General features: G+C 28.7%; 3 protein-coding genes across 5 annotated transcripts in view; 2 read left to right on the top strand and 1 right to left on the bottom strand.

Moving 5' to 3' along the window:
- LOC136976678 (receptor expression-enhancing protein 1-like) overlaps nucleotides 1-16,944 on the top strand; it is a 44,129-nt gene extending 27,185 nt beyond the window's left edge. For all 3 annotated transcript variants that reach the window (XM_067272039.1, XM_067272040.1, XM_067272041.1), the window contains exons 4-9: nucleotides 45-165; nucleotides 771-884; nucleotides 3,106-3,223; nucleotides 7,061-7,181; nucleotides 15,069-15,186; nucleotides 15,255-16,944. In XM_067272039.1, the coding sequence (XP_067128140.1) occupies nucleotides 45-165; nucleotides 771-884; nucleotides 3,106-3,223; nucleotides 7,061-7,181; nucleotides 15,069-15,186; nucleotides 15,255-15,326 (664 nt within the window). In that variant the 3' untranslated portion in view covers nucleotides 15,327-16,944. The remainder of the gene's footprint in view (nucleotides 1-44; nucleotides 166-770; nucleotides 885-3,105; nucleotides 3,224-7,060; nucleotides 7,182-15,068; nucleotides 15,187-15,254) is intronic.
- Nucleotides 1-18,947, bottom strand: part of LOC136976685 (probable JmjC domain-containing histone demethylation protein 2C) — a 146,212-nt gene extending 127,265 nt beyond the window's left edge. The window contains 2 exon segments of the mRNA XM_067272048.1: nucleotides 18,245-18,534; nucleotides 18,838-18,947. Coding sequence (XP_067128149.1) covers nucleotides 18,245-18,532 — 288 coding nt within the window. The 5' untranslated portion in view covers nucleotides 18,533-18,534; nucleotides 18,838-18,947.
- Nucleotides 1-20,827, top strand: part of LOC136976684 (histone H4) — a 186,223-nt gene that overhangs the window by 28,409 nt on the left and 136,987 nt on the right. The window lies entirely within an intron of this gene.

The following is a 20,827-nucleotide window of genomic DNA, read 5'->3' as shown; positions in this document are numbered from 1 at the left end:
CATATATATTAAATATGTATTAAAATGTTTCTTTCAAACTTTAGGCTTCCTTTCTATTATGAAATGAAGATTTTATTTGTATTATGGTTGCTATCACCAGCTACTAAAGGGTCCAGTATTTTATATAGAAGATTTGTTCACCCCCAGCTGACTAGACGTGAGAAGGTTAGTTATACTTTAAGTTTTAATAAATTATGCTGAAAATAAATATCTATATCTTGTTTAAATTAATGTGGAAAATAAAAACTAAAATAAGTTTTAATATAATTTGCAAAAAATTAAAGGTAAACTCCTAATTAATTCTAATCCCGTCTGAAGATAATTATAATTCAAGGTTATTTCATTCATAATGTCAATTATGTTGATAATTATTAAATTACTATTTTTACCAACAGTACTTGTAACAAATACCGTCAAGAGATAGTACAAACTTCATGTATCAGTACTAAAAATACAATAAATTATTCCTGTTTCTGTTAATTTTTCAAAATAAATGAATTATACATATACAGTGTACTCTTGCTAATCCAAATCAATTTTATTTGTTTTTCCATTAAACGTTTTAGCTAAAAACAACAAAAAATTGTAGATTATTGTTTAAAACACATCATATTTGTTAGCACTTTTTTGACTTATCTTTTTTATTATTTTTATATATACAACCCCATTAATCCTAAAATCAAAGATCAATATAATAATTAGTTTAGATCAGCAAGAATGCGCTGTATAATATTAAAAACAAACTATAAATTATTGAAAATTCAATTTAGGAAATAGATGACTACATTGCTAAGGCACGGGACCAAGGCTATGCTACTATGCTTCAACTTGGTTCTAGGGGTCTAAGTTATGCCACTGCCGTAGTAATGCAGACAGCTCTAAAGGCAAGTACTGGTTTTATTTTAGTACATGCACATTCTTAACTATAATTTATTTTTTCTGCTTTTTAAAATATTTTATAAACATGTTTGTATTGCAAAATATAATGTTTAATAAACCTTAATTATTTTATATTGATTAATATGCTATTTTTATTTAGTTATTTATCTACACCTTAGTATTTTAATATTAATGATTTATATCAGTATTTATATCAAAAATTTGATATAAATACTGAGATCATAATTAAAGTATCCCCACTCACCACTGTCTAGAGAGATATTTAGCAGTCTAGCAATGATTATTTTATCTGTACAATACACTTATGCTATACAGAGACCATAACAATGCAGAGAATACTTCTCAATCTAGTTCTCATTCTGAAAGCAGTGAACAGTGCAGTGCATTCAATGGTATCCAAAACTGATTCACTCTGATGCTTCTCACTTGCAGTGTGATACTGTCTTTTAAGGCTGTCAAATTTGCAACATGTCCACACTAAGTATCCTACAACCAAATTCACACAGATTAAGATCTGGAGAAGGAGATAGCCAGGCAATAGAAACACACAGTAAGACAGTAGGAATTGCTGTTATCAGCAAAATATTTTTTCAGAAACTTACATCTGATATGTGGATGCATCCACCATTTCAGACTTTAATAAAGACATAAAATGGTTGTCTCAAGGCATTACCACTGTTGCAGTTGGGGTACAACAAAACTTTGGAACATCTCTTGGTATCTTGGCTAGCACACAGCATGTCAAATTCATTAGGACTAACTTCTTCCAAGAATGATTCAAGGAATAATTTGGCTATGAATCCACATCAAACTGTAACTTTAGGAATCTACTGGAAAATGTGTTTTCTTGCTCTTAATACAACAATTATCAGTTTTACTGAAATAAAAATATGCTTCATTCTCCACAGGATCTTTCATGGCACCATGACACATCCAATTTCATTCTAGAAAGAAAGGTCAATGAAATGTCAGATTTCCATGTTGGCAGCAAGGAACTGCTATACCAACATTCTTAGTACTTTCTACGCTGTGCTATAGAATAAATTCAACTGTATGGCATTGCATGTATACCATTGGAGTCTGCAACATTATTTGTTAATTGTTCAATGACTTGTGAAGTGATAAGTTTGTGTCCATTACGGTTGAGGTCATGAACTTATCACTTCCAAATGTCAAGTTTTCTTGAACTAAATAACCATTCTCCTGAGAGCTTGTGAAGTCAATGATCCTTGGCATACATTCTTATGACAACAAAATTTCCAAAGTGTAGCCACAGCATTTTTTCAGAAAACAGCTTCACAAGAAATGGACATTCCAACAAGGTGATGGTCATTGTAGCTAATAAGAATTGCATTCGACAGTTGTATCCACTTTTATACTTAGAACTTGGCTGAACACGAGCTTATGCCAAAGAAAATGCTTTCTTGTTGTTTGCAATGTGAAAATTGCCAAAGTAGTTTTTATACTAATCTTTTTATGAAAATATTACCACAATAGAACATTTTCATTAAAAAAAAATTGCCTTTGGTCTGCTAAACATTTCTCTAAACAGCACATGGAGTACTTTAATTGATAACCCAGTATGTTTCCTGTCTCTTAAAATGAATCTTAAAGGTGTGCATATATTATTTCAGTATTTTATAATTCCATGGAGAGTGTGTGTGTGTGTGTGTGTAGGTCTATTATTAAATATGCTCATTTGTAATGTTTTATCTAGTATTCAGATAATATTAATTATATTAATTTAATAGATATGAAATAATGTAATAATTTTTATTTCATTATGTATTCTTTTACATTTATACATTTGCTTCAGCAGTCTATTTTTGATCAAGGTTTCTTAAGTAACAATTCCAGAAGTGCCAGAAAACTGAATTTTTTTGGAATTGGTACTTACCTTCCTTATACAATTTTGTATAAGATTGGAAATTTATTTGCAAATATACTATTATATTGATAGAATTCAAAATGTATTTTCATTACATTTATTCCAATGTAAAATTATGACCTAAAATTAGGTTAAAATGAAAATAAAAAATCATTTCTATTAAATATGATAATTCAAATACATTTCATTAAAAAAAAAAAAACACTTATTGAAGCTTTATGAAACAAATAATTCCTTATTAGTTGGAACAAACAAATTCTTAAGAATAATTCTAATTACAATTTTTAGGAAATTTATTATAAAATTTATATTTTCAGGGTCAAGCAACTCTGGTCAGTCATTTGCGCAAAAGTTACAGTATGAGTGATTTGGGACAAGATGACAGGAGTGCTTCCCAGTACTCTTCAGCAAGAACACGTCGTAATACTCAATGTGGTAAGGAAATATTTAAATATAATTTACTATACTTTCTAAAAGTAATTATAATTTATTCAAAACAAAATAAATTTTATTATTATAGATAAGTGAAATATAATTGTATTACAGACAAAGTTAACATAGAAAATATCAATTAAAATATTTGGACTGCATGAACAAAAAACAAAAATCATTTATAAAGAAATTGAAATGAACATATTTTAAGTAACTGAAATATAATTCCACATGCATCTCCATACTGAAATTTAAAATTTCAATTGAATAGTAATTTTATTGAATTCAGAATTATAAGATAACCTTGTCTAAATATTTTATTTTAATTAGTCATTGTTAGTTGCATATACAATAATCCAGGATAAATTCAGTTATGCATCAATCAAGGACATTTGTTCTTGATTGATGCATGTTATACAGTAATCCATATAATTAAGTCATCTATATATTTCAGTCATCTTTAACTATACAGTTAAATTTAAAAAAACAACAAATTGTAAGAATTGTTCAATGCAATTAGTAAAACAATTTGTACTGGATAATAACTGTTTAATGATGATTCACTAATTTAATAATTTTACTGTTATCATTTCTGAAGCTTGGCTTTCTGGATTATAACTTTCCAAATGCTATTGCACTTGAAAAATTATAATCCAGAAATATTTGAATATTTAGTCTTGTTTAGTTGAATATTTAACTTTTGTACAGAGAATGGCATCTTATGCATTTTCAATGACATTTTCTATTATTTTCATATCATACTTTACTAAGCAGAATTAAACTGAGTCTAAATTTTAAATTGAGAGAAAAATCTAACAAGAATGTTTTACTTCTTCCAGCTTTATCATTACCTTCTTTTTTGCTTAATATACAACAAAAATTGCATATCCCAAGTCGCATTCACTCAATTCAACAAAATTCAGAATTGTCCTTCTAAAAATAATGGCTTCTTTCGTACAATATGTTTGTCATTATCGTCAATTGATGGGTTTTGGGTTTTAATTCTTTTAATTACTTCCACATTGTATGTTGATTTCATTAAGTATTTTATTTTTTATAACATTAAACTTACATATAATAAAGAACAACTAGACTGAAATGTAATTCAGAAAACAATCCAAACTGCTGAATAAACAGAGAGAACAAATTTGTTATTAAGTGTGCTGTCTGAAGAAAACCAAATACATTGTCAGACTACTTTCAGTAAATTTTTCACATTACTATATGCTCAAAAACTGTACAAAACAAACAATGTAACTACTGGTTTAAATTAAAAATATGCAGACCATTAAATTTCAATTTTTAAAATTAACTAATATATATTTAGATAATTTGTCTTTAATACTTCCGTCTAAAATTCTGCTGTTGTATATTGTATTATAATCAAAACTTTAAGCTCTATAAATCTAATTAGTAGCTCTAAAATAATTACTTGAAAAATGATAACTTTTATCTGAGCAACAAAAATATTTTTGGTGAAGTTAATTAATAAGTAATTACATTATCACATTTTCATTATTCCAGAAATGCAGATTTAGTTCTTTTGTACCAGGATCAAAAATTTTTTCCTTCTTTACAAAGAATGATAGAGTGAATAATCAGATAGAATAACTGATTTGAACAATTTGAAGAAATAAATTTCAAGTTTCTGCTTGAATCTTAAATTCATTCTTTGAATAGTTGTGTAGTTTACATACTATAATTTAATATATTTTGTATTAATATAAATTTTTTTATATTCTTATTGAATATTAATTTATTTAAATGTAGAAAAATTAATAAGCTTATTTTCGCAATAAACTGTTTCAATATGTGAATTTGAGTTACCTACATTAGGTACAGTGACTAATAAAACCTGATTTTTATAAATAAATGATTATTGATTATAACAAACAGTAAAATATTAAACAGAAAATTGGGGATTTTTTTATGAGTAGTTTCTTTGAAATGTTTACTTATTTGTAAATTAGACATCTTATTTTCTGATTTAAATATAATGTAAATATATACTAGTAATAAATAAAATCATGAAAGAAAGATTAGATTCTATACTAAAGAATAGTCTATACTAAAAAAAATTATATTATGAAAACAATAATATCAAATTATCATTTACTCTTCAAAGTTATTATTTCACTCATTAATACATCTACCTTATAATGAAAATTCATTGCTTTCTTTTTCCTTTCTAAAATATTTAATAGTATTTCTAATCACTACTTTGTTTTAACTTTCAATTTTATATATTTCTGCAGAATAAAATTTATTTATTCCATTGGAGAATATAGTAGTACTTATCCAATAAAATTTAACAGTAACAAATGATTTTTTAAAATTCAAAGATTTTAAAATAAAAATAATTTGATTTGTTAAACAAAAGTACAAAATATCACACACAAATTTACAAATTGTGCTTGAAAATATATGAATGAGAATTTCCTGTTTAAACTAGTTTGATGAATTGGTATTCAAAATTAGTTTACAACAGATTATTTGCATTTAGATTTGAATGGAATAATGACTTAATCATTGAAAATGTATCTCTCACTAAATTGTTTTCTTACTTTATTCTGTTTATCTATTATCTATTTAGATGGATTTAAAAAATTCTACCTTGCAAATTTGTAAAAACCAATTACAATATCAATACAGCTGTATTATTTCATTCCATTTGAATATGAAAAATAATACTTTCATATTAAATGTAAATTTTATATATATACACAGTTATATAGCTATTCATCACTGTTTTTCTTGAATCATGGTAATTTATTTAATTGCTTGTGAAACATTATAAGAAGTAGCTGTATCTATGTTGTTGTTGTTGTTGTTGTTGTTGTATTCAAATAAATTACATATACAGTAAATACATAAACTATGTCTCTTCAATAAAAATTTATGCTTTTTTATATATTTATGCTGTATTTACTCGCATATAAGACGAGGTTTTTATTAATTTATCACAGCTTCAAAATTCTACATCATCCTATAAGCACAAACAAAAGATTCTTTGCATTTTTGCAAATAATTTTTGTGAACCATGTATTCACATTTTTTTACTGGATGCTTACCCTTATGTATTTAAAAATAAGTATTTTATCTGGGTCGTTTGAATCATTCTTGTATATTGTCGAGAGTAAAGATGAATAGCAATAGGAAAAGCAAAGCTTTAGAATTGAATTCCATATTGAAATTCCAAAATCACACGGGAGCTCGATGTAAGTTTTAATCTATTCCCACGTGAAAACAGACGATTATTTGGAAATCAAAATTTGGAGAACTCGTAAGTGTAATCAACGGAGAGTGGATTCGACTGTTAAAAATTGGCAAAAAAGGTTTCCGATTGTCCAGCTTTACTCAAACAAATTATGTTGTCAATTTTACAAGATTTTTCCTTAATTAAAGTTCAAAATGCCAGTAACTTTTGCAGGACAATGTATGCATTTATGTTCATTTGATATTTTGCTTCTGATTAAACGAATTGTATTAATAAATCTAATTTTCTTTATTTTGATCTTTAAAGTCACACCTTGTCCTATATGCCAGGTTGTCTTATATGCGAGTAAATATGGTAATATGTATCTAATTTTGAACAAGAAAAATTAATTTGGATAAACATGTAATTATTATTATTTTAATTTAATACTTATACGAAATTATATATTGAGACATTTGTAATTTCATTAATTAAACTGATTTAGTATTAGACTTATTTATTAGATTTGCTGTAAGTTTTTATATTCATTTATTTTTATTCTATTTATAAATGTAAATTATTTTTGGTGGTTTTAGAAACATTTATCATAACAATATATTAGAATATTTATATTTAAATTATAGATGAAACAGATAGTGGAGAAGAAGCAGCATTACACCAGAAATGGGTTTCAGAAGGTATTTTGACAGATAGTGAAGATCAGCAAAAGGGCTTCCGTGATGAATCTCAGGATGAACAGATTAGGTAAATTAGAATAAGACCTTTAAATCATATTTTAAATTTAGTCCTGTTACATAAATTCTAGAATTTAAACAGATTTTTAAACATTTTAATTAAATCAATTTGAAGAAATTTTATACTTAAAACTTTTCATTTTCAAACAATAAATAAAATAAATTTATCACAGTTAATTTTTGAACTAATATATACATTTTTATAAAATTGAATAATAATTCTAATAAAATTCATATGTTTATATATATGTTAGACAATGTTTATAAATCAATGATCTGTAAGCATTGATGTAAAATATATTAATAGTTAACAAAGCAGCATTTTTAATTTAATTCTATTAATCTAACACACATATGCTGTTATTGATCCATATTTATTAGAAATGATCTAATTTATAATGAGACAGTCAAAATACAATATAATACTAACAGAATACAGAAAGTGTTTATTACAGTTATATTATTATCATCTTTAAGTAAAAAATAAATCTATATCTTAAATTTTTTATCTTATTTAATTTTTAGTTTTATAATAGATAAATGTAAGGCAGAAAATTATTACTTCAAGAATTTAATTTGAACAAATAATACAACTTTAAACTTTTGTGCAATTTTTTTTATTTGTATATAGAATAGAAAATATATGGAAACTGTATTAATAATCTGATTATTTATCAAGCTCCTTCAGCATTGCTTTGATATAGATAGTATGTTTATACAGAAACAATACACATACATGAATTATTTTGACTCATTCAATAACATTAGCAGAGTGGCAATAAAATATTTGTTAAAGTTGTAATTATGTAAATAATGTTGGCCAACTGCCAAAATAAATTATTGATGTGTAACATTTAATAACTGTTTACATCATTATCATTAATTATAAATTTTTACTGTAATAAAAATTATTAATATTAAGAGCGTCGATAAGTGGAACCAATTGGGGACTGGGGTCCTTCCAGTTAATGATTTGTTCCAGTTTCCGACTTTGTACGAAAAAATACATTAACCTGTCCGATGTTCAAATTTTTCTCCGTTGCATATCACTTCCTGTTGAATTTTTCTCCGTTGCGTGTCACTTTGTGTTGAATTTTCGTCGATTTTAAACCTAACGAAAATTTTTATAATAATCATCGAGGCTATCGTATCGTTAAAAATTATTTCTGCATTTTGTACAAACAAAATAAATATATTAAAGAATATAAAAAACATGAAAATTATACTTTAGAAGTAAATTTAGTATCAAAAACATTCGATTCAGCACGACACAGTCCGACTGAAAATCGTTCCACTTATCGACGCTCTACTGTATTTCAATGTATTTTTAAATTAGCATTACACACACACAAACACAAAATAAGTATTAAATCCCGTTTAAAAAGTTTTACATGTTGTTTATGAATTTAAATTGATGATTTTAATAATTAATTTAAAACAAAAATATGCTTAATTGAGTGATAAATGGTAAAATTAACAGTAATTAATTATGATATAATGAGTATTGTCTTTAGTTTGTAAATTATATTATGTAATGGCTTATTAAAATCTTCAAGATTTATTGTATTGTAAAATGTGACAAAACATAAATATTAAATTAGTCTGGATTGACTCTAGTAACTGGATTGTAATGCCATTTTAAAATTCAGAGTTATAGAAGATACAGTCAAACCTCAGTTTATGAACTTACTTTGTTCCTAAAAGTTGTTCTCAAACCAAAACAAATTTTCCTATAAGAAGCAATATAAAATGGATTAATCTGTTCCTGACCCCCAAAACAAAGCCTTAATACAATAAGGCTTACCTTTTTAGCTGTATTTCATGAATAAAATGCCTACACATGCAATATAATATTATATCTATATCTACATACATGTGTGTGTGTGTATATATATATATATAAAAAGCAAAATGTTTCATATGTCAAAAGCAAATGTTTCATCACTGTCAAAAAAACCAAAACCAAAACTAATACTTTACAAAGAAGTGCTATAAACAGAGACTCAATTCTGCCTAGATGAAGTGAAATATAACTAAATCAATCAAGACAGACAAGTGCTTTATCCACACTTTTGGAAATATTATGTTTCAATTGATTTGATTTGATTTGATTTGATTTTTAGTTTGTTTCAGAGTAAAGGACAGTGTCTTAATTATTGCTTTTGGTTTTAATTAACTGGCTACCCTAGTATTAATAAATTTTTGTTATTTAATTTAACCTTAACCATATTTAAACGTGAATGCTTGAGTGAATGTCAGTTAACACGGTATTAATTAATTTGATTCAAATTCAATTGTGGCATGTACTGAAAAACAGAAATAGTATCTTTCCCATATGTGCATTAAAATCTAATTTAAATCACAATGTCATTGATGATTCATATCGTAATGTCACAAGGCAATCTCGGCACCACTAACCGGAATTGGTAGTCTGTCATTGATTAGTCAGGCCATCAACTTTCTTTAACACAAGAAGTATAGAGAGTTGACTGTCTGTGAAGTCTGTGACTGTGTCTGTCTGTCTTGCTGCATAACTTGTTTTGCAACAGAGTTATTGTATGACAATCGGGGCAATATGACATTCAAAATTTTGTTTGTAAACAGATATTCATAACCCGAGGTTTGACTGTACTAGTAAGATGTTAAAATAATCGTTTGAATTTATTAGCAATTTAAATAGAACTATTAATGTTTATTGATTGTAATACCATATAATATAATACAGTTGAACCTGGATAACTTTAAGTCACACTTACTTCAAGTCATTTCTTTCCCCAATCATCTAGCATAATGTTTAATAAAATTGGTTAACTTGAATTCCTTGAAATCTTCAAGTTTAAAGTCTGAATTTTTCCCAATTGATTCAAGTTAATCAGTTTCACTATATATATAAAATTAAACTATATTAACTTCAACTGACTGACCTGAAAAATTTGAAAGAAAATTATTTAGAAAAAATAAAATGATGCAGTCAAAGAGATTGATAAGTGCACAGCCAGAAAAAATCCAATCTCAAAAACCAAGGTATGGTATTTTATTAACTTAATATGATAGCAAGCACAGGATATACCTATATTAGGTATAAATAAAACATACCTTAACAGAAATAGTTTGTCAATAGTTTCTAATGCCCGACTTTCTTCAACCAATAAGATGCAAATCAAACTCACAGTCAAACAGAAAAAAAGCAGCATTAATTGCAACTACAGTATATATTGTATAATTTATGCTATCAAAATGTACAATTTCAAAATCACTGAGCTTTGAATTTATAATTGACACTTCAATCCATAATTTGACATATAGAGGTTTTGGGAGAAAATTATTTCAGATAAACATGGAAAATATATTGTATTGTTACTGAAAATGCAGGGGAAGAAGTAAATTTTGAGATAAAGAGGTTTTCAAGATATATCTAAGACAGGTTCAACTGTATTATGTTTAACTTTTTACAGACCATCTTTTATTAAAAGTTTTCTTTATTAATTAAGACATATTTTTATTCATATTTTAATAAAACAAATATTTATTTAATATATTGTTGTATTCATGGGTGGATTGAACCTGTTCAAGCAGTATAGAAAATTTTATGAGACAGTACTGGCACCACTTGACCAGCCCTACCATCACCTCTGATTGTATTTTAAATTTCAGATATCAATGTTTTTCATTAAAATAATTCAGTTAGGTAACTGAAAAGAACTAATAATATCACTGTAAAGCAGGGTTTTCCAATGGGGTTGATAAATTTGTATTAAAATATTTTTAAAATTTTACACTGTTTTTTTGCTCTCAAATAATAAATAACTACATACCGCACCGGAATAAAGTTAATAACATGCACTGAACCAATAACCAGTGCAAAATAAAAATAAATAACGAAAAACAAACATTTTCTAACTCCTTCCAAGTTCTTCTTCAGGTTTTCAACAGTAATTAGAAGGAACTTCAAAAATCTTTTTTGGAACATAACATTCAAACATAGATTCAAATAGCATGTACAAAAATTTTAAAAATATGTCATGCATGTGTATTCCTGTGTTTATCTGTGTTGTCGAGCAGAGCCTGCCAGGCCATCGACAAAATCATCTCCACTGCCTCTAACCATTTGAGGCGATCCATGTGGGGGGTAGAATGTTGAATGTTATGTTCTAAAACAGATTTTCAATGTTCCTTCTAATTACGATTGACAGTCTGAAGAACTCAGAAGGAGTTAGAAAATGTTTGTAATAAAAATAAACAACAATATTTCATACAGTTATTGGTTCAGTGCATGTTATTAGCTCTCAAATAAAATGTAGGAAAATGCCTTTTAAAAATTATACAGGAAATTGTTGCCAATATATTTATATGTATAATATATACTATACTAAGTATATAATGATGATGGAAAAAATTTTATTAACAATCTATACATGAATAAGGGTTGGGAACCCCTGTAGTAAAGCTTTGTATTTGTAAATAATGTAAAATTTTATAAGCACAAACATTATGCAAATTAGTTTAAGTACAAAATTTAAATAAAATATGAAATGAATAGAAAACTACTATAAAATAAGAGATTTGCATATTGACAACTCTAAAAAATTTAACATTAAGCAATTTTGGATAAATGTAATAAAAGAAGTATTGATCTACATATTTTAAAATAATATCTATAATTAAAAAACTATTAATTATTCACTAACATTATAATTATGAAACAATTTATAAAATAATATGTTTAGTTTGATTAGTTATGTTAGTTTATCAATGTCTTTAAACTTTATAGGTATAGTTGAATCTGTTATGTTGTCATTTTTATTTAATTAATTTTGTTCCTATTAAACAGTTGAATCATTTCAGAGGTATTTATATAACAATACTTATTTTCATTCTTTTTTTTTTTTAAACAAAGTGATATGCATAGAACTGGCTCCCAACACAAAATATAGTTTTAAAGTTTTATTTGATGATAATGTATTGTATATTTGAGTTGCATTTGGTATGGTAAATATCTTTTTCAAAGTCTTTGAAAACAAAAGACTGATAAATGTGTAAATTTTAAGCTAAAAATGCAATTTATTTACCATACCAAATGTAACTCAAATCTACAGTACATTACCAAATAAAACTTTAAAAACTGTATTTTGCCTTTTTGACTGCTTCTGTGTTCCACCTAGTAAGAGATTGAGAAAAATTCTAAGATAAATTTTTCATGTCTACGAATAAGTTATGTTGGAAAAACATGTTATACTATTTAGATTACCAACTATTTGATATATAAGTAGTAACAGATTCATCCTAAAGGAATAATACAGCAGTTTCCAACCTTTTTTGACTTGCATACCCTTGGCAGTTTATTTTACCATTTCCCATTTTCGCTAAGTTTTATTTCATGTGTTCATCAAGCAATAGCACCTTAGTCAATTATATTTTTTAAAAAAACTTTTTTTTACATCAAAAAGCATTGGAGGAAGGACATAGTTTTAAATAAAAATACAATTATATTTTTATATTTATCTTAAGTATCAAGTGCCATGACATCACTAAAGACCTCAACACGGAATCCAAATATTCTTATAGTACATCTGTCATTATTAATTTTTTTCACATACCCTTGGGGTATGCATATCCCAGTTGGAAATCACTGTGATAATGCAGCAACTGATCTTGTTTGTTATTAATGATATATTGTAAAAGCACTATTACATCAGTTTAATTTCCATCAATATAAACAAGAAGAGTTTGAAAGAAAATGACGATATGATATTATTATGTACAATAGATTCAAAATATATTTAATAAGAATTTATCATCAGGTAGTAGTGATGGTGGTAGTAATATTTTTATGATTATGAAATTATTGTAAAATGACTATTACTACTATCCATTGATGATTTTGAATTTTGTCAGTAAAGAAAAATGCAAAAAGTTTCAGAATTTTCCTTTTCAAATCTGATCCGTTATTTACACATCAGGAAAGATTGTAGAAAAAGGATCAGATTTGATGATAAAATTCAAATATGTATGAATACAATTTTTTTGTTATAATTCAAATTGCTAGAAAGATATCATAGCAAGCACTTTAAGTAAATATTAATGTATATCAAATGTTAGAACTTAATATCATATCATACATCATATTCATACAAAAAAAAAATATAAGTTATAGTAATATTAAAAATAGTTAAAAAAGTTATGATCATATTTTAGGTGGAGCATTAGCGAAGCCTCTTCTCTGTGGCTTACAGAATTGTGTTTGTTCTCAAAATCTGTTTGATCAGTTTTGATTAAACTTTGCCATTTTCCATTAGCTTCTATGAGAAATCAAAAAATGTAATAAAAAATGGGGTCCACGACTTTGTTTTCAAAATTCCTTTGTCATGAGATGTTCCATAGTCACTAGCACACCTTCAATGAGCTTATAGAATTAAGTTCGTTCTCAAAATTTTATGGGTTGATTTTGATAAAACTGCCATTTGCTATTAATTGCAATGAGGGTCCATTTAAATACAAAAAATAGGAGTCCATGACTTCATTTTCAATGTACAAAGTATTAAAGTGACAATATCCACACACACTAATGCAACTGAGCACACCTAATAGAATGTAAGCTTAGTGGTCAAAAATAAAAACAGCATTTCATATGCCTAATAGAAAATAAGTGCAAAAAACAAACAAACCACAAAAACAAAGCAATTGATGACAATTGCTTTGTTCTTGGATCATCTTTCTGTGTCAGTAAGTGCAAGGATTGTCTCTCTCATGGCTAGCAGGTACAAGGATAGCCTCTTTTGTGGCAACAACTACAAAGTTTACCTATCTGCATCCATCAGGTACAAAAATTGCCTCTTCTGTGCCTAAGTAGTTCAGGGATTGCTTCTTTCTTTCCAGTTCTACCTCAATTCTATAGTGATACAACAAACTTGTGCAAAGTCCTAGTAAATTTTTTTGTTATATGGAAGGAATAAGTCAAACCTTGTCATGATAGAAGCCGTATATCACCTATCAGAAATATACAAGAGTCACATCGATTGGAACAGTGTTTTATTTTATATTATGTAGTGAAAATACTATAGTTATCACTTTTCTATAGTAGATGTCACTGTTGTTTTACTTTGACTGTATACTTTACCTACAGTATATCTAGTAAACATTTATTTAACTCTTTTGACTTTACAAACTTTCAGTTGTCTGTTCAAGGGTAAGTTGTAATTTATGCTTACAGTCTGTGTGTATATCACATTACAGAATAGTCAGCAAACTTACAAAAATATTACATATTGCACCCTTGCTTCATAAGTGATACAACTAAAAACTGTAGGTTTCTAGAAAAATGCAAGAAACTATTTTTGAAACATAACAACACATTATTTTGTTAATTAGATTATTCAGCCAGAATAATAATGTTCCTAAAATCAGGATCAATTGTGGATTTTCATTCTCAGTTTTTAATGTTTGCATTTTTCTAGAAACCTTCATTTTTTCATTGTCACTTATGAAGCAAAAGTGCAATATATGTAAGTAGTATGTACCAAATTTATAAGAATTTGTATAAGTATATAGGAGTCACAGTAATAACATAGAAGAGCATGTGGCTCATAAGCTACAGTTTGGCAAACGTGTGCAATGCTTCTGATTTACAGTTAATATGTTGTGGGTCATTATACATAGTAATTTGTCAATATAATCCAGAAATGTTTGTTATGTTGTTCAATATATTTTATAAATCTAACTCAGATTCCATATAGTTATATGTTTCGTGACAATGATTTATATCTTCTATTAATTAGAATGAAAGCCAGTAACGAAGCATACTAGATAATATATTAGGCTGTGATTGAAATTTTAATAGCCCATATTACCAACATGCTTATTTTAAAATTTACAAATTCAATATTTATTTATTTTATAGTGTCACACAGAGTGAATCAGCTCCAGTTTTTCGGCGTACACGAAGTGTTCATAAAGCTCCAAGGAGTATCCACAGTACAGCTCATAGAAGTGTTCCGCCTGGATTAAAACAGGGTGAAGTACGTAATTAACAATATAGATTTGATATAATACTTTATATTAATTTTCTTTTTAACATTTTAACTAGGTGACATATGCTACGCTTCCTCGGGCTAGTAGGACAAGAGTTAGTAAAAAACGAACTATTAAACCGTCATGATAAGAAAAGCACAAGACATGTTGGTCAATCTTATTTGTTCAACAAGAGTATTGTCAGAAGTATTTTGTTACTTTACAATAATTTACTCAAACACTTCACATTCTGCATTCTTTTAAATGGCATAATTTTTGTTATAAAGGCATTCCACCAGTTTGATTATTTAAGTGAGACGACGAAGAATTGAAATTTTAGTAGTAAAGAAGTGCTCAGAAATTATTTTATTCAGAATCTTAAATTCTGGTGTGGTGCCTTTTATAGACACTTAAAAGTGCTTTGCAATGATAGTAAATACATTATAGTATAATTGCAAACTGCTCCACAAGAAGACATGATGGGTAGCAAATCAACTGTATTAAAAGTTATTTAAGAAAAAATTTACCTAAAATACAAGTTTAGGAATGTTTAAAATTATTTGGAGTGTTAATGTTGAGAGTTTACAGAAATTTTGCATTGTGTCACTGTGGTGCCTTAAACATGCTTTGAATATCCTTTTCCAAACTGCCTGAATGAGATTATTAACTTATAGTTTATAAACATTGTTGAATTATCTGTTTTGAATTTCCCCAGTTTTAAAAATTTTGTTGTTAGTAAGGTATTGCTTGCATTGTTAGCACCTGTTTGCAAGCTAGCAATGTCATAGCATTATGTAATATTCAATATGTTTTTAAATCAGGGAAGTGAGTGTTATATAAAGTTCCTTGGTAAAAAAATTCCTATGTCTCCAATGCTTTAAATAGATAGGTATTTTTTAAATATTGTGCCAAAATCAAAATGTTTTTGTTGCTTGATTAGTTTTGAATGCATTTATTTGTTAAATGAAATAAGCATTGGAATTTTGCAAAATTAAAAATTTATATACTAAAATTTAAAAGTACTAATAATACTTTATTTTGAAAATGTAATGTTTAAATTTTGCTGAAAAAAGCTACCGGTATGTAAAATCATAAGTTACATTTAATAATAATTTAGAATGCTAATTAAAAAATGTTAAATTTATTATAATTAAATATTTATGAAATGTTTTTGTCTTCTAAATGAAAATTATGTAGAAGACCTAAGTGATGTATCAAAGCATGTATACTTGCCAAACCTTTCATATCAGTTGTGAGCAATAAAATAACTTAAAGCAAAAGAATTAACAGAAAGAATAACAACATTTATTAATGTAAACTGAGCATCTCAAAATCTTAACAAAAGCTTCAATGTATTTTTCAATTTACACAAATTTTCTTGTTTTAAGACATTCCATGACCTGTATTATTTTTTCCCACTCCCACTCTTTCTCCAATATACTGTATATGTATACACATTCTTGTCTGTGATTTGTTTTAAGAATTATTAAATATTTCTTGAATATTTATAGAGCACATTTTATAATTTTTTGAAGTTACTTTCATTTTACACAGTTGAATAGTATTACTTTGAAACTGGGTTCTTAGTTTTGCTACAGGTATTATTTACAAAAAGGAATGTAAATTAAATAGGAAAAATAAGCTACCCTTGTATCAAATTGAAATTTATTGGAAGTTTTGTACAGAAAGCTTCATCCTTTCGGATGCTGTGTATATTGATTCTTAAGTGTGATGAATAAATGTGAATATACAAATGCTTTTATCTATTTATTTGTTTTGTAAAATGTTTTATAAATAGTATCATGAGATTAAATGCATTATGATAAATATAAAATTTTATTATTTTATTCAAATAACATATCTTACATTATTATATTATTTCCTTCATTATTTCTTTATATCTTTTTAAAACAGATAATGCAGTCGGTCTTTTATGAGGCAACTCGTTTTTACATTGTTTATGAATATCAAAAAGCATAAACTTAATAATGTCACTCTCTCTATTATAACCAAGAAATTTGTTGCAGACATCTGGTATTTTCCAGATATCCGTCTTTTCATCATAATGGGGCATGAGTTTATCGTCAAATGCTCTATTTATATGTGGCCACCGTTGTTCGGGTGCTACAAAATTACCAGTCAGCCTGTTATGTCCACATTTGATTTTCTGCCCTATCGCGTGATCAACTTTTGGCAGTGCATCCAAATCATTCAATATTAGACGAAAATCATCAGTTAAAAGATATTGCGATAAAGTTTTCATTAAACTACTCGAATCACACATTACTCTAGTACCAGAAGGACTATTGTGTAAAAATGCAATTATTTTACTGTAATGTATACAAAATGAGAATCTAGTTGTTACATTTATCCAATCAAATTTTTTTTCTAAATTGTCTATATTTAAAGCATTTCCTAATTTATGATATTCTGTTATAATGGTATGATTACAATAACCAATTAATTGCACAATATTCTCATTGGGACTAAATTCTTTTAACATATTTATGTGATGATCAAAATCTGTTTTGTACAAAGGACATGACAAATTAGACAAAACAACAAGTTTTCCTAACCACTCGGCTAAAAATATCTGTAAATAAATATTCTTTATTTTAACTTTGCTTCAATGCTAAATTTATTTAGTTTTAATCCTGTACTAACACATTAATGGAAGAGAGTGGCTGCGTTCAGCAGACTCAACAGTTATAACCGAGCAAATCAGTAGCTGTTACTCAGCAACCCGGAGCTGCCGAACAATAAGTGATGTGGCGTCCGAACAAAAAGCCTCATTGGTCAGTTTCGGGTAGTGCTAGGTAGCATAAAAGACACTACCAAATGTGACATCAAAACATCAAACATGTTCCGAAAGAGCACTCTCTACAGCAGTGCTTTTTCGGAACATGTTTGGTGTTTCCGCAGAAAAATACTCAACAGCTATGAATTGTTGAGTCTGCTGAACGCAGCCATTGTTTTTCACAACACTGACAGTCATAATGTTTAAAATCAGTGCATATAAAATTCCTCCATCAATATGAAGCTATAAATTATTAAATATTAACTTACATTTTTTACTACACCTCGAACTAATAATCTTAACGGTCGTACTTCTCGAATATTATTGCAAGTCAGCAAGCGGCGACAGCTCTCCATCCCACTCAGGCTAAAACTGCCTCTGCTACACGTTGGTCGACACTTAATCTTTCCATTATCCATATAATCAATCCAGCAAGTTTCGTAATTCTCCACATTTACTCTTTGTATGAAAACATCAAATAAGTAAACTGCTAAAATGCACACAAAACCAGAAGTAGCAATGACAATATTCCTGTACGTGTTTCCATATACTTTCATACCTGAAATTTTAAAGGTAGCCAGTTAGAAATTTAAAATTTAGCCTATTAGAAAAGACGGTTAATGTTACCTTGGGTAGCCAAGATGGCGGCTCGTGTCTAATTCTAGTAAGGAAACAGTGGGACGCATGTTCTAACCTAATAACTTGGTTACTAATAATTATGGTAATTTATTCGAATAGGTTAGGTTAGGTTAGGTTAGGTTAGAACGTGCATCCCACTGTTTCCTTGCTGGAATTAGAGACGAGCCGCCATCTTGGCTACCAAAGGTAACATTAACCGAAAAGACATTATTTAGTTACTCACTGAAAATTTTCAAATCTTTTGTAATGATTATTTTAATTTGACTTCAAAGTTATTTCTGTATCATATTTTAAAAATTTACCATTAAAAACACTATCACAAGGTTAATATTTCGCAAGAAACGTCTTAATGTTGATTTGTAGATATTCAAAAATCATAACAAAAGTATATTATTGATTGATGTTATCTGAAGATAAACATTAAATAATACAATTTTAAACAAATATTTCTCACTATTCATGAGCTAATTAATATACCATTCAGGTATATTAGCTTATTTTTCAAATCGTGTGGAGTATCAATATGTACATATAAAAGGATATGACAAAAATGTAAACAAAATTTAACTTTATCGAGTATAAACTCAAGAGTTAGTCATGGCGCCATTAACTGATGTCAGCACCACCTGTCCGAAGTGATCGAATATTATTATTCCGGTAAAATTCTAAAATTAGTTAAATTTCGTTTTATTTATCAAATATAAATAAAGATTTATATCTTTCGAGTTCTTCGCACATTTCAGGGGCTTTTTCATTTAAAATAATTTTCAATGTAAAAATAAATCACTTGGTGATATTTACGTTTTGAAGTAAACTGATTGACAAATGATAGTGAATTCTGCTGTTTGGGTTTTTTTTAACTCTTTCCGCCCTGTGGGCACTAAAAGGGCCTCCGTTTAGCAAGCTCATTATGAGTTCGGCCAGGCCCACCGGGTGGTGAGGGACGGAAGACGACATATCCGGTCGGATCACCTCCCGAAAAATTCCTAGAGATTTTTCGACCCCGAGTCCCCCAGAGCGGTAGTCTGCCATCTTAACCGCTCGGCCATCCGGCTGTTTCTGCTGTTTGCTTGAGTTTTTTTTTTTTTTTAACTCTTTCCGCCCTGTGGGCACTAAGAGGGCCTCTTTTAGAAGGCCCATTATGGGTTCGGCCAGGCCCACAATGGGGCGACCGGGTGGGGAGGGACGGGGCCCGACATATCCGAACGGACCACCCCCCGAAAAATTCCTGGGGATTATTCGACCCGTTCGGATTCGATCCCGGGTCCCCCAGAGCGGTAGGCTGCCACCTTTACCGCTCGGCCATCCGGCCGTCTGTTTGCTTGAGTTAGTGAATAATATTTAAAAAATAGGCTACTTAATTTCTACTTTCAAGAGGGCTTTTTTTTTTTTGCACGCCCATTATGGTTTCGGCTAGGTCCACAATGGGACTACGATGGGCCCGACATATTCAGAATAGATCATCCTTCAAAAATGCCTGGCGTTTTTGGACCTGTCCGGATCCCGAGGAGTGGTAGGCTGACACCTTAAAAGAAAGGTTGAAAAACACTGCCTTAACTACTCGGTCATCCGGGCCGTCAACAATTACAATCACCATATTGTTTATTTCCCAAACCAGGACAGTTTATAAGAATCTTATAAAAATTGCTAAACACATCATTTTAAAAAAATAATATACTGTATATGTTAGGCTCAAAGAACGAAAACGCTCATTGAGCGAAAGAAAACGTCCACAAAGCGTTCTGGTCTCTTTAAATCAGGCATGTCAAAGATATGGCCCGCGGGCCATGACTGGGCGTTCTAGAAACCAAAGGTTTATTGTTATAGAAATTTCTAGAGAACAGCATATTGGGGAAATTAAAATTAAAAGAATACAAATTCCTCTCATTTGTTACGGCTTCAGGAAAATAATGTAATGCCGAAGCGAAAAGCGGGTGTGCATGCCATCTGGGAGACAGGGAGGGAGTAGATGCAATCGATGGCAGAAAGTTAGTGACTACTAGAGGAGGGAGATCGGCCGGATGGCCGAGCGGTCAAGGTGGCAGCCTACCGCTCTGGGGGACCCGGGGTCGAATAATCCCCAGGAATTTTTCGGAGGGTGGTCCGTTCGGATATGGCGGGCTCCGTCCCTCACCACCGGTCGCCCCATTGTGGGCCTGGCCGAACCCATAATGGGCCTACTAAAAGAGGCCCTCTTAGTGCCCACAGGGCGG

The sequence above is a fragment of the Centruroides vittatus genome, unplaced genomic scaffold (genome assembly GCF_030686945.1).
Source record: "Centruroides vittatus isolate TY-2023 unplaced genomic scaffold, ASM3068694v2 contig_417, whole genome shotgun sequence".
NCBI classification, from domain to species: domain Eukaryota; kingdom Metazoa; phylum Arthropoda; class Arachnida; order Scorpiones; family Buthidae; genus Centruroides; species Centruroides vittatus.
This window is presented reverse-complemented; position numbering and strand designations above follow the sequence as displayed.